Source organism: Leptonychotes weddellii, chromosome 11 (assembly GCF_054177405.1).
Source record: "Leptonychotes weddellii isolate Sample4059 chromosome 11, ASM5417740v2, whole genome shotgun sequence".
NCBI lineage: Eukaryota > Metazoa > Chordata > Mammalia > Carnivora > Phocidae > Leptonychotes > Leptonychotes weddellii.
Window position 1 is genome coordinate 7,093,707 of NC_138379.1, and position 11,425 is coordinate 7,105,131.

The 11,425-nt window shown below is 55.3% G+C and overlaps 2 protein-coding genes and 1 long non-coding RNA gene across 10 annotated transcripts in view; 2 read left to right on the forward strand and 1 right to left on the reverse strand.

Moving 5' to 3' along the window:
* BAD (BCL2 associated agonist of cell death) overlaps positions 1–10,768 on the forward strand; it is a 79,812-nt gene extending 69,044 nt beyond the window's left edge. For both annotated transcript variants that reach the window (XM_081797906.1, XM_081797905.1), the window contains exons 2-4: positions 235–429; positions 9,513–9,706; positions 10,248–10,768. In XM_081797906.1, the coding sequence (XP_081654032.1) occupies positions 243–429; positions 9,513–9,706; positions 10,248–10,373 (507 nt within the window). In that variant the 5' untranslated portion in view covers positions 235–242 and the 3' untranslated portion in view covers positions 10,374–10,768. The remainder of the gene's footprint in view (positions 1–234; positions 430–9,512; positions 9,707–10,247) is intronic.
* Positions 1–11,208, forward strand: part of RASGRP2 (RAS guanyl releasing protein 2) — a 361,639-nt gene extending 350,431 nt beyond the window's left edge. For all 7 annotated transcript variants that reach the window (XM_081797881.1, XM_081797885.1, XM_081797886.1 and 4 more), the window contains one exon: positions 11,196–11,208. The gene's annotated coding sequence lies outside the window, so the exon portion shown is untranslated. The remainder of the gene's footprint in view (positions 1–11,195) is intronic.
* On the reverse strand, positions 8,592–9,514 carry LOC145716106 (uncharacterized). Its single transcript, XR_014138504.1, has 2 exons — positions 8,970–9,514; positions 8,592–8,871 (listed from the first exon to the last, which is right to left on the reverse strand). It is a non-coding gene; the product is annotated as an uncharacterized LOC145716106 (long non-coding RNA).
* Positions 11,209–11,425: the final 217 nt, after the last annotated feature.

Sequence of the window (11,425 nt, forward strand, 5' to 3'; positions counted from 1 at the left end):
GTAGGGGCCTGGGACTGCTTCACTAGCACCAGGGCTCCAAAAGAGATTTAGGTCCTGGGTGGACAGGCTGAACGACCTGCCCAGCTAGAGTCAGTGGACAAATCCGGGCCTGGGAAGCAGGGTGAACTTGGGGTTCTAAGGTGGGAGAGGGAGCTAGAGGCATCTGCTGCCCCCCTTCACTGGTCACCATTTGCCCCAGCTGTGCCCTAACTACCTACCATGTTGCCCCCACAGCCCAGAGCATGTTCCAGATCCCAGAGTTTGAGCCCAGTGAGCAGGAAGACTCCAGCCCTGCACTTAGGGGCCTGGGCCCCAGCCCCACAGGGGACCGGCCCCCAGGCCCTGGTAAGCACCGGCAGACGGCCCCAGGCCTCCTAGGGGAAGCTGGTCACCAGCAGGGGCAGCCGGCCAGCAGCAACCACCATGGAGGTAGGTACCCACCCCCCAACCACCTGCCTATCCACCTTGCCCCCATCCCAGCTGCATCCCCACTCACTGGCTGGCTTCAAGTAAGTGCCTAACCTCTCTGCACCTCAGTTTCCTCTTTTGTAAAACAGAGCAATTAATCACCACCATTGTAGGGCTGTTGGGATGATTAGCAGAAATATATAGGAAGCACTTAATTATAGTGCCAGGGCATAGTAAATGCTCAAAGAATGTAGCTGTTAGCGTAGGACCAGGACAGAAATCACCTAGAGAGAGCCCGTGAGCCATATGGGGGAAGTGACTTGCCTAAGGTCCCACTTTGGCATTGCCTTTGGTAGGAAGCGGCCCGGGAAGACTCCAAGGTGCCCCACTCCAGGCTTTGCACTGGACCTTAGCCCCCAGGTGTGTGCTTTCCTGCCCTGTGGCACACACCCACACTGGGGTCATCCTTGCCAGTTGCCAGGGGCAAGTGACCCCAAGGGGTCTGTCCACACTCAGCGAGGGGACCCAGTGCTGAGATGGAAGGATGGGCACTGGAGAACAGCGGCCATTTCTCCCCAGTGCCCACCTCCCAGTGCCCACCCCAGGTGTCGGCACCTGGAACAACCACAGCGATCTTCTGTAAACAGAACTCCTATCCCTGACGTCACGAACCCGAAACGACCCCATCCCCACGTTCAGGAACAAGAAGGCTTACGAAGTCCTGCTTCCCAGCCCGCACACACACACTTTGTCAAACTGAACTCCACAGGCTTTCTTTAACTCCTTTACCGTCCGGATCTTTGCGCTTGCTGCTCACAGCTTTCCACCCCCACCTCGCTGTTCCTCTTCATCCTCCCTATCAAGCGCTTAATTTGTGCCACGTGTGGCCCCAGCCGCCAGGGGTACATCAGTGAACAAAAGAGATAAAAGTCCTTGCCCTTTGTGGTGCCTCCATTCTAGTTGAGTGGAAAGAGACAGGCTGTCAACAAACAAACAAACAAATGGTATGATGCGTAGTGGCGGCGCCAGAAACATTCTTTACTTTCTCTTTGGAATCCAGAGTGGGGGGGGGAGGGCTGGGGGAGTGACCCTAACTGAGGTGATCAGGGTCAGCCTTGGTTAGAAGCAACATTTGAGCCAAGGTTGGAAGTGGTCAGAGGTGAGCCCAGCCCCTATCTGCAGAAAAACTGATGCTGGCTGGAAAAACAGATCCTGGCCGAGGGAAGGGCAAATGCAAAGGCCCTGAGGGCAGGACACAGTCTGGACCCTTGAGGGGAGGAGAGGTAGAGACGCAGCGAGGGATTAATGGGGGGGAGGAGCATCTGGGCAGGGCCTGGAAGGCCTGTGTCAGGACGTTGGCTTTCACTTTGAGTGAAAACACACAGGAGGGCTTTGAGCAGAGGCAGGGCGGTCTGATTTGGGATCAAGAATACCACCAGGGGCTCCGTGTTGAGACTAGCCTGCAGTGGGCAAAAGCAGCCCGGGGAGGGGGGGGTGGCGTGCGGAGGAGGCTGCTGCGAGAGTCCCAGTGAGGGAGGATATGATGGCTTGGGCCTGGTGGTGGCAGAGGAGATGGTACATAGCTGGGCTCTGGGTTTATTTTGAAGGTAGAACTGGCAGGATTTGCCAACAAACTGGGTGTGGGGTGTGCGGGGAAGAGAGGAGTCAGGGGTGGCAGCAAGGAATCTGGCCTGGGCACTTGGAAGGACGGAGCTGCTCTTAACTCTGATGGAACTGCGGCCAAATCAGGAGCCTGGGTTGGGCCCGGTGAGGGTAGAGGGGCCTTTTGGGCAGCCAGGTGGACGTTTCCAGTAGGGATAGGTCCAGGCGGGATTTATACACGTGGGAGGTGGGAGTTGTCAATCACTGAGGTCGTGTTCTCTGAGGCCCGGGGAGCCAGTGTAGACAGGCAGGGGCCTGGGCTGAGCCTGGGGCTTTGGCCTTCAGAGGGCAGCAGCAGAGAAGGAGCCCGAAGTGGGGACCTGGAAGGAATTAGCAGCAGTATGGGAGGGAAACCGGGAGCAGGCAGGGCCCACGCAGCAAGGGGATGCTTCTGGCTAGAGGAGGGCTGGGAGTGGAGCGCTGGAATTGCCAACAGGGGGCCCTTGCAGTTTTGGTGAGGAGGTGGGCCGGGGGAGCTGAGCTCAGTTCTGTGGGGACGGATAACGGGAAGAGAGGTGGAGATAGAAAGGAGAGCCCACTCTTGGCAGTTGTGCTCCAGGAAGGGGAGCAGAGAAGGCCCAAGGAGGATCAAGGAAGGGTTGTTTTTGGTTTTGTTTTTTTTTAAAGGGAAAGAAAATAGCCTGATGGGAGTAATCCAGGAGCCAGGAAACTGCCAGATGAGGCAGGATAGAAGGGAGGCTAGCTAGAGAGATGTCCTTGAGTAGGAGAGAGGGGTCTGGCGCCTGGGGAGGCCTGGCTCAGCTAAAGGCGGGGCAGTGGACATGGGTGCGTGGTCGTGGGTAGATACTTCATGGGAAGTAGTACAAGTTTCTCTTGTGGGTGTTGCCAGTTTCTCCAAGAAAAGGTTGAGGAGAGAGGATTAGGTTTGAAGTGGCCGTCCATCCTCAAGCATAGAGCATGCAAGTTGGGCTGGGCAATGTCAAGGGTGCCACTGGGTTTTATGGCCACAAATTTATAAACTATTTTTTTTCTAAAGATTTTATTTATTTATTTGAGAGTGAGCGAGAGAGAGAGAGAGAGCATGAGTGGGTGGAAAGGGCAGAGGCAGAGGGAGAAGCAGACTCCCTGCTCAGCAGGGAGCCCGATGCGGGGCTCGATCCCAGGACCCTGGGATCATGACCAGAGCCGAAGGCAGATGCTTAACCAGCTGAGCCACCCAGGCGCCCATGGCCATGAGCTGAAATGGAGGCGGCATGGCTGTGCTTTTTTCCAGCCACACTGGCTGCTGGGGGCCCGGGGAGAGTTGGAGTTTAACCAGAGCTGTGCCTGTCTCAGCCCAGCTGGGGAGGGGTGCTTGAGGGTACCTGCGAGGGGAGGGAATGGTTGGTGTGGCGGGTAAGCTTGCTCTGGGAGTTCTGGCGTCACTCGAGTGGGCTTCCAAGGGAGGGAGCCCGCCAGGTAGGAGCTGCAAGGCTTGGGACAGAGTTACTGAAGGTTCTGACCAGGACTGAGAGCCAGACAGGGCTGGAGAAGGAAGGGCAGGGAAGGGGAGGCTGGAAAGTGGAAGGGCAACCTGGGTCCTGGGAATGAATAAAGATGGGGCTGGAGGGGTGTGCGGCCTGGGGGCGGGGGCGCCTTCCCCAGCTCCAGACCCTTCCAGGAGGAGGGCCGCAGGGGTGAAAATAGCCATCACATGTAAGGACTGACAGGAGTTCTTAAACTTTGACTTAGTTTTTTTTTTAATTTAAATTTAATTAATTAACATATAGTGTATTAGTAGTTTCAGAGGTGGAGGTCAGTGATTCATCAGTTGCATGTAACACCCAGTGCTCATTCCATCACGTGCCCTCCTTAATGCCCATCACCCAGTGACCCCATCCCTCCATCCCCCCTTGACTTAGTTTTCTTTTTTTTAAAGATTTTATTTATTTATTTGACAGAGAGAGCAAGAGAGGGAACACAAGCAGGAGGAGCGGGGGAGGGAGAAGCAGGCTTCCCGCTGAGCAGGGAGCCCGATGCGGGACTTGATCCCAGGACTCCAGCATCATGACCTGAGCCGAAGGCAGACGCCCAACCGACTGAGCCACCCAGGCGCCCCAGTTTTCTTTTCTTTCTTTCTTTTTTTTTTTTTTTTAAGATTTTATTTATTTATTTGACGGAGAGAGAGAGAGTGGCAGGCAGAGGGAGAGGGAGAAGCAGACTCCCCGCTGAGCAGAGAGCCCAACACGGGGCTGGATCCCAGGACCCCGGGATCATGACCTGAGCCGAAGGCAGACGCTTAACCGACTGAGCCACCCAGGTGCCCCTTGACTTTCAATACCTTTTCAATACCTAAAAAGCAAGTGATTTTCCCATAAAAGATCGGCAAGTGCTGATGGCCTACCAGAGCCACAGAGCCCTGCCCCCTCCAGGTGGGCAGAGTCCCGTCACTCTTCATAGTCCCTGCCCCCTGGGCCCTGTGGGACTGGACTGTCTGTGTCCCCAGGGCAGAGACTGGGCCACCTTTTGTGCTGTGACGGCCCCAGCGCATAGCCCAGTGCCCGGGACAGGTAGGTGCGCGGTGAGCTGTGGGAGTGTGTGTGGATGGTGGAGAGGGAAGGGGGACCACCCAGTGGGCCAGACCACAGGGTTCAAACGCAGCTCCACCCTCTATTAGCAGGTTGAACTTGAGCAGACTAGTTAACTCTGTCGGCCTCAGTTTTCTTATCTGTGAAATGAGAATAGAACTCGTCCTCCCTTCTTGTAGGGAGGATCTGATCAGTTAATATAGGAAAAGTGCTTAGAAACAGTGCCTGGCCCAGAGGAACGTTTGCTGTTCTTACTCTTTTTTTTTTTTTTTAAGATTTTATTTATTTATTTGACAGAGACAGAGAGAGAGGGAACACAAGCAGGGGGAGTGGGAGAGGGAGAAGCAGGCTTCCTGCTGAGCAGGGAGCCCGATGCGGGGCTCGATCCCAGCACCCTGGGATCATGACCTGAGCCGAAGGCAGACGCTTAACGACTGAGCCACCCAGGCGCCCCTGCTGTTCTTACTCTTACTGCAGTTGTTGCTGTTATTGTTACTGTGAGTTGGCCCAGGCTCTGAGCAGAGCTGAACACTGCTGTTCATTCGGTGGAGGTAGACATGAATAACCCCCATGCCCTCCTGAAAATGGACAAGTAAAGTATAAGTTAGAACCAGAATGTAAAGGCCTTGAAAGCCACGCTAAGGAGTTTGGACTTTACCTCCTTGGCAATGGGGAGCCATTGAAGGTTTTAGGCAGAGGACAGACACAGTTGGGTTTAAAGCAGGGGTTGGCAAACCACTAAATCCCTATTTTTTTTGTCAGCCCATGAGCTAAGAATAGTTTTGACATTTTTAAAATTTTAGTGGAATACAGCAACACAATTATATATTGTTTATGGGTTCTTTCAAGCAGTGACCACAAAACTGAGTAGTTGTAACAGACTGCGTGGCCTGCAGTGCCCAAACATTTACTCTCTGGCCCTTTACCGAAAACATTTGCTGGCCTCTGCTTTAGAGTTTTCTGATTTAGCAGCAAGATGGGATATGTTCTTTGCAGGCCAGTAAGGGATTTCTGTACCCCAAATGGCTTTAGGGTAGACAGGGAGTCTGGGCTTCCTGCAGGTACTGGAAGCTGATGGGCCTCACGTGCCTGCTCAGTTTGGGGTACCACATTGGGGGGGGCAAGCAGTATGTGAGCACCTGCATGCAGGAGATCAGGATTCAAACCCAGTGCTTCCTGATGGCAAAGCTTCACTGACTCAAGGTGCCTGGATTACCACCGTTTTAAGTGTGTAAGGATGCTCTCAGAAGCATGAACTTGGATGTGTCTGGCCCTACCGCTTACCCAGAAGCCCCACGGTAAAGAACTTAAAGCTTTGCTGGGCCTTGGGGCACCTCCAGCCAGAGGCCCCTCCCGCTCCCCCCCCACCCCCAGCCCCAGGGGGCTGAGGGGATGGTGGGAGTGGGCAAGCCTGAGCACACACCCAGGCTCACACCCAGGCAGGAGCCACGCCCTCTCCCTCCCATTAACTTCCCCAGAGTTGGGAGAGGCCACCCCTGCCCTGCCCAGGGACGCGTAGGGGCGAGAGCTGATTTGAGGATGGGAGCGTTCAGAGTGAGCATGTCCACTACCCCAGGGAGTTCACAGAAAATTCCTCAGGTTTTTTCCCAGTAAAGAGAAGGACACTTTTAAAAAGCTCAGTTTATGCAAATGCTCGTCATTCTGATGGTGGCTGGCTTGGCATCGCTAAATCCATGGCTTTGGTGAAAATAGCCTGCCCCTGAGGATAGGCTCCTGGTAGGGCTGGCACTCACAGAAGGCCCAGAGGTGCCTTCCCCAAGCGGCACCCCCAAGGTGGCCCGTGGGCTGATGTTGGGAACCTGGAGCACGAGCATTAAGCACACAGGCCCTGGAGTCAGACTGGTTGGGTTTGGATCCCAGCTCCACCACCTACTAGCTGTGTGACATTGGGGAAGTGACTTACCCTCTCTGTGCCTTAGTTTTTTCTCCTCTGTAAAATAGGGACAGTGAGGAACCTTCCTCATAGGGTGCGGTGGGGACCTAATGAATCAATTCAGGTGAAGCGCTTCCAACCTGACATGGCAAGTGCTCTTCTGCTTGTTCTGATTTTTGGGCGAGGGGGCAGCGTGAGCAAGTCACTCACTTTCCAACTCTTGGGACTAGCGTCTGTCAGGTGTGGTGGTTGTGTGCATTCTTAAAAGCTAGTAACGGGGTCGCCTGGGTGGCTCAGTCGTTAAGCGTCTGCCTTCGGCTCAGGTCATGGTCCCAAGGTCCTGGGATCGAGTCCCACATCGGGCTCCCTGCTCTGCAGGAAGCCTGCTTCTCCCTCTCCCACTCCCCCGGCTTGTGTTCCTGCTCTCGCTATGTCTCTCTCTGTCAAATAAATAAATAAAATCTTTAAAAACAAAAAAAACTAGTAACGGAGAATAGCTGATGTTCCTTGAGCCCTTAAGTGGCCAGGAGGGTGTGCCCACTGCAGGACCTCTGGCAAGTTCCTAACCTCTAGGTGCCTCCACTTCTTCATCTGTAATATAGGGGGAACTTACCGGCCACCTCACTGGGAAGCTGGGAGGCTTCAGGATGTAAAGGGGGCAGAATCTGGTGCTTTCCTTGTCTCATCTGTTGTCGGGGTGGTCCTGGGAGATGGGGACTGCCCCCATTTCTTTTATTTTTTATTTTTTAAGATTTTATTTATTTGAGGGGCGCCTGGGTGGCTCAGTTGGTTAAGCCACAGCCTTCGGCTCAGGTCATGATCCTGGAGTCCCAGGATCGAGTCCCGCATCGGGCTCCCTGCTCTGCAGGGAGTCTGCTTCTCCCTCTGACCCTCCTCCCTCTCATGCTCTCTGTCTCTCATTCTCTCTCTCTCAAATAAATAAATAAAATCTTTAAAAAAAAAAAAAGATTTTATTTATTTGAGAGAGAGCATGAGCGGGGGGAGAGGGAGAAGCAAGCTCCCCTTAAAGCAGGGAGCCCAACGAGGGGCTCGATCCCAAGACCCCGGGATCATGACCTGAGATCCCAGGACCCTGGGATCATGACCCGAGCTGAAGGCAGACACCCAAACAACCAAGCCACCTAGGTACCCCTGCCCCCATTTCATAGAGGAAGATACTGAGGCCCCAACAAGTTAGAAAAGGGTCCAAGGTGGGGCATCTGGATGGCTCAGTTGGTTGGGCATCTGCCTTTGGCTCAGGTTGTGATCCCAGGATTCTGGGATTGAGCCCTGCATCTCCTTGGGCTCCGTACTCAGCGGGGAGTCAGCTTCTCCCTCTCCCTCTGCCCCACCCCTCTGTCCAGGAGCATGCACTCTTTCTCTCTCTAATAAATAAATAGAATCTTAAAAAAAAAAAAAGGGCCCAAGATCACAATGCAGGAATCTGGTTGAGGTGTGGCTCCTGCCTCTGCCCACACCCCCCACGCTCCACAGACTGGAAAGTGCTCTGTATGTGGGCCTGTCCTTATCAAGGGTCTTTCTATTCCTGTCTTTTCCATACTTATTTCTGATTTAGCTGCCTGTTCCCACTTCCACCTCACTCCTCAGAGGCTTGATGGTGTTCCTGCTTAGCCTCAGGCCTGGACTTTGGTGAAGCTCAGAACAACCAGGAGCTCTGACCACCCATCTTAGCCTAAGCCTTTCTGGATCCAGCACCCTCTTCCCTCCTGAGCTTTCTTAGCCACATCTCTGGAGCTGGGCCCCTTGGAGGCCCTGCAGCCCCCGAAAGTGATCCGCAGGGCTTTGCGTAAGATCCTTTGGGAGAGGATGAGACACTGTTATCCCCTGGCTTCAGAGCCTAAATCTTACTTCCTCCAAAATGCCTTCCCTGACAGATGGGCCTTGTCAGGGCCCCTGAGCACCTTCCCCTGCTCTTGTTTTCATACTGGCTTTCACGCTACTAGGTAGCTCTGGGTTTTTCTCCTGGGACTGGTTCTAGGTCTTTGTTGGTCTAGATTTTGGGGGTGGGGTTGGCAGGAGTGGAGGGATGGCACAAGGTACACAGGTCAGACAGACTCAGAACACAGAAGAGGTGACCGTGAATGACAACTTGTCGTTTACTTTCAGCTTTCAGAGCACTTTCACACTGTTTTATGTGACCTTTCCACGGCCACTGGTAGTAGGGGATAGATCTGTCCCCACACAGAGGTGAGCACACTGGCTCAGAGTTGAAGGGTGGTCTGATAAGGGAAGAGTTGTAGCTCAGTGGTTGATCACTGGACTCTGGAGTCCAAGAAACCTCAAGAGACTTCCAACCTGAGAGCTTCATACTGTGTGACCATCGACAAGTCTCCGCCCTCTAAGCCTCTGTCTTCTTGTCTGTAAAATGGAGGCAGTGTTATGACTCACTTCTTAGGAGATTAGGAGCATAATGAGGGAATTCCCAGGGCTGGCACATAGCGCTCCATAATCATTACCTTCAAAAGTCAACAGACCCTCCCGACTCTCTCCAAAGCAAGTGCTTTGGGAGGTCCAGACATGCTGCTGACAGGTCCTTGCTCTCCAGGGGCCCAAGGTCTCCCTAGGCCACAACAGTGAAACAAATGGGCGCCAGCAGATCACTAGCAAAGCTGGAGTTCAGCCCTGCCTAGGGCAGGAAACCTCATCCAGGTGATTGATTTCCTCCAAGGAGTGCCCTGAGGCCCCATGGTCTTGCGCTGATAACTATACTACTTACGTCCTTGTTCTATGGCAGGCACAGAGGCAGAGGTCATTCAGCACATTAAGGGCCTGGCCCATTATTGGGGCTCAATTAAGATTTGTGGGATTAATGAGAAGTTAATTCGAATCTTCACAAAAGCCCCAGGAGCTTCCCTCGCTTTACATATGAAGGAACTGAACTGGGCTTCCGAGGTACTGTGCACACAGACATCAGCGGGCGAGGAGCTGGTGCCGAGGGCTTTGGCAAGGCTGGGGGCGCAGAGGAGTGGAGACTCATGTCGCCCCCGTCCCCTGTGCAGGCGCTGAGGCTGTGGAGACCCGGAGTCGCCACAGCTCGTACCCCGCGGGGACCGAGGAGGATGAAGGGGTGGAGGAGGAAGAGCTCAGCCCTTTCCGGGGGCGCTCGAGCTCAGCGCCCCCCAACCTCTGTGCTGCACTGCGCTATGGCCGCGAGCTCCGGAGGATGAGCGACGAGTTCCAGGGCTCCTTCAAGGTGAGCGCCGGTCCCAAAGCGTGTCGGGATCTGTAGTTCCGGGACCCCCTCCTCTCCCTCTGGCCTGACCCTTCCTGCGTCCCAGGGCCTGCCGGTATCTGTAGTCCAGACCGTGCGTCAGAAGGCTAAAGCGCCTGAGTTCCCCAAATCCTCGGGGCGCGAGGCATGCTGGTATTTGTGCTCCCGGTCGGCCCCTTTCCGATATCCGGGTTCTTTGGCCTCAACTTCAGGATTACTTAGGTCTTGAATTGCCGTCCCGGCTTCGCGGCTAGGTCTCGGTCTCTGGGGCTGACAGGGTCTTAGGCGTTCTCTCCCCGCGTCCCTGGCACGGTACGTCTGGGATCGTTATAACCAGTCCCATTCCTAAGGGCCCAAGCGATCCTTCCACCTTCCTCCCCTCGGTACAGGGCATGCCGGGGAGCTATGGTGTTTAGGTCCGCCGGCATCTCACTTAGCGGTGGGATTCCGGAGGTGGAGGGCTCCGACTCGGGCTGCCAGGACAAGCTAACTCATTTAACCCTTTCCTCCTCCCACCCTGAAGGGACTTCCTCGCCCGAAGAGCGCGGGCACAGCGACGCAGATGCGACAAAGCCCCAGCTGGACGCGCGTCATCCAGTCCTGGTGGGATTGGAACTTGGGGCGAGGAGGCTCCGCCCCCTCCCAATGACCAGTCCCACAGCCCGAAACTCTCCCCCCTTCCCGGCGCCGCCGGCGGCCATCTTGGGTGTGGGCGGAAGTCTTTTCCGCAGGCTTTATGCAAGAAAGAGGATCAGTTCTTTCCTTTTCGAAGGAGGCGATCTGACCCAAAGGGCGAATTCCCTTCCGGTGTGTACGAGGAGTACGGAGGGGTTTGGCCCCGTCGGAAGTTTTGAAGTTTAGCCGCCCTTAGCCGCCGGAAGTGGCCCCGTGACCCCGCCCCCGGCGCTGGGCTACGCCTAGCGTCTGCACCAAGTTGCAAGCCGGAAAAGCCCTAACTTCACCAGAGCCCTTTCCTCCGCGGTATCGCTGCGGGCCATCGCTCGCAACGAAATGTGCTAATAAAGCCCGCGTTTGTGCCTCCGAGTCTCCTCGCTCCGTCGCTTGGGGCTTCGCAGGCTGGGGAAGCGCTAGCTAGCACTGACAGTTTCAAAAGATGCCCTCGCTTTACACGGCTCTTTCTGAGTGACTTAACCTGGAAGCGGGACCAGGAAGGGGTCCAGGCGGCGACCAGAGCCAGGGCTGCTTGGCCTCCGGAAAGCGGAGCGCAGCCGGGCCTCGGGCACCTCCGGGTCCTTATCTCTAATATGCTAATTGGGAACTGCAGGCCGGCCGGCCGCCGGAATTCCGCACTCTGCAAACCGTGCCGCCGTTCCCCAGGGAGGGTCATTTGTTCCTATTTGGGTCAGTCCTTTCAAATAGCTACTGTGTGGCCGGCCTGGAGCCAGCTCTGTCCAGGGAACTGGCAGGACGCGCGGAGCAGGGGAGGGGGCGACGGAAGGCTGGGCCCAGGGCTGTGACTGGACTAGTCACTAGGGAACTGAGACTCTTCACCAGGACCTGGGAGCAGAGCTCGGAGCTCAATTCCAGAAAGATTTATTGGCGCCCCCTATAGACCAGCCAGCGCTTGGTACCGGGTATACAGAGATGAATTACGCCACAGCTCTGCCATCAGAAGCTTCCTGGCGGCCGGGGGAGAACCAGCCTCTTAGAGTGGAGTTACCGCCAGCTAAGTGCTATAAC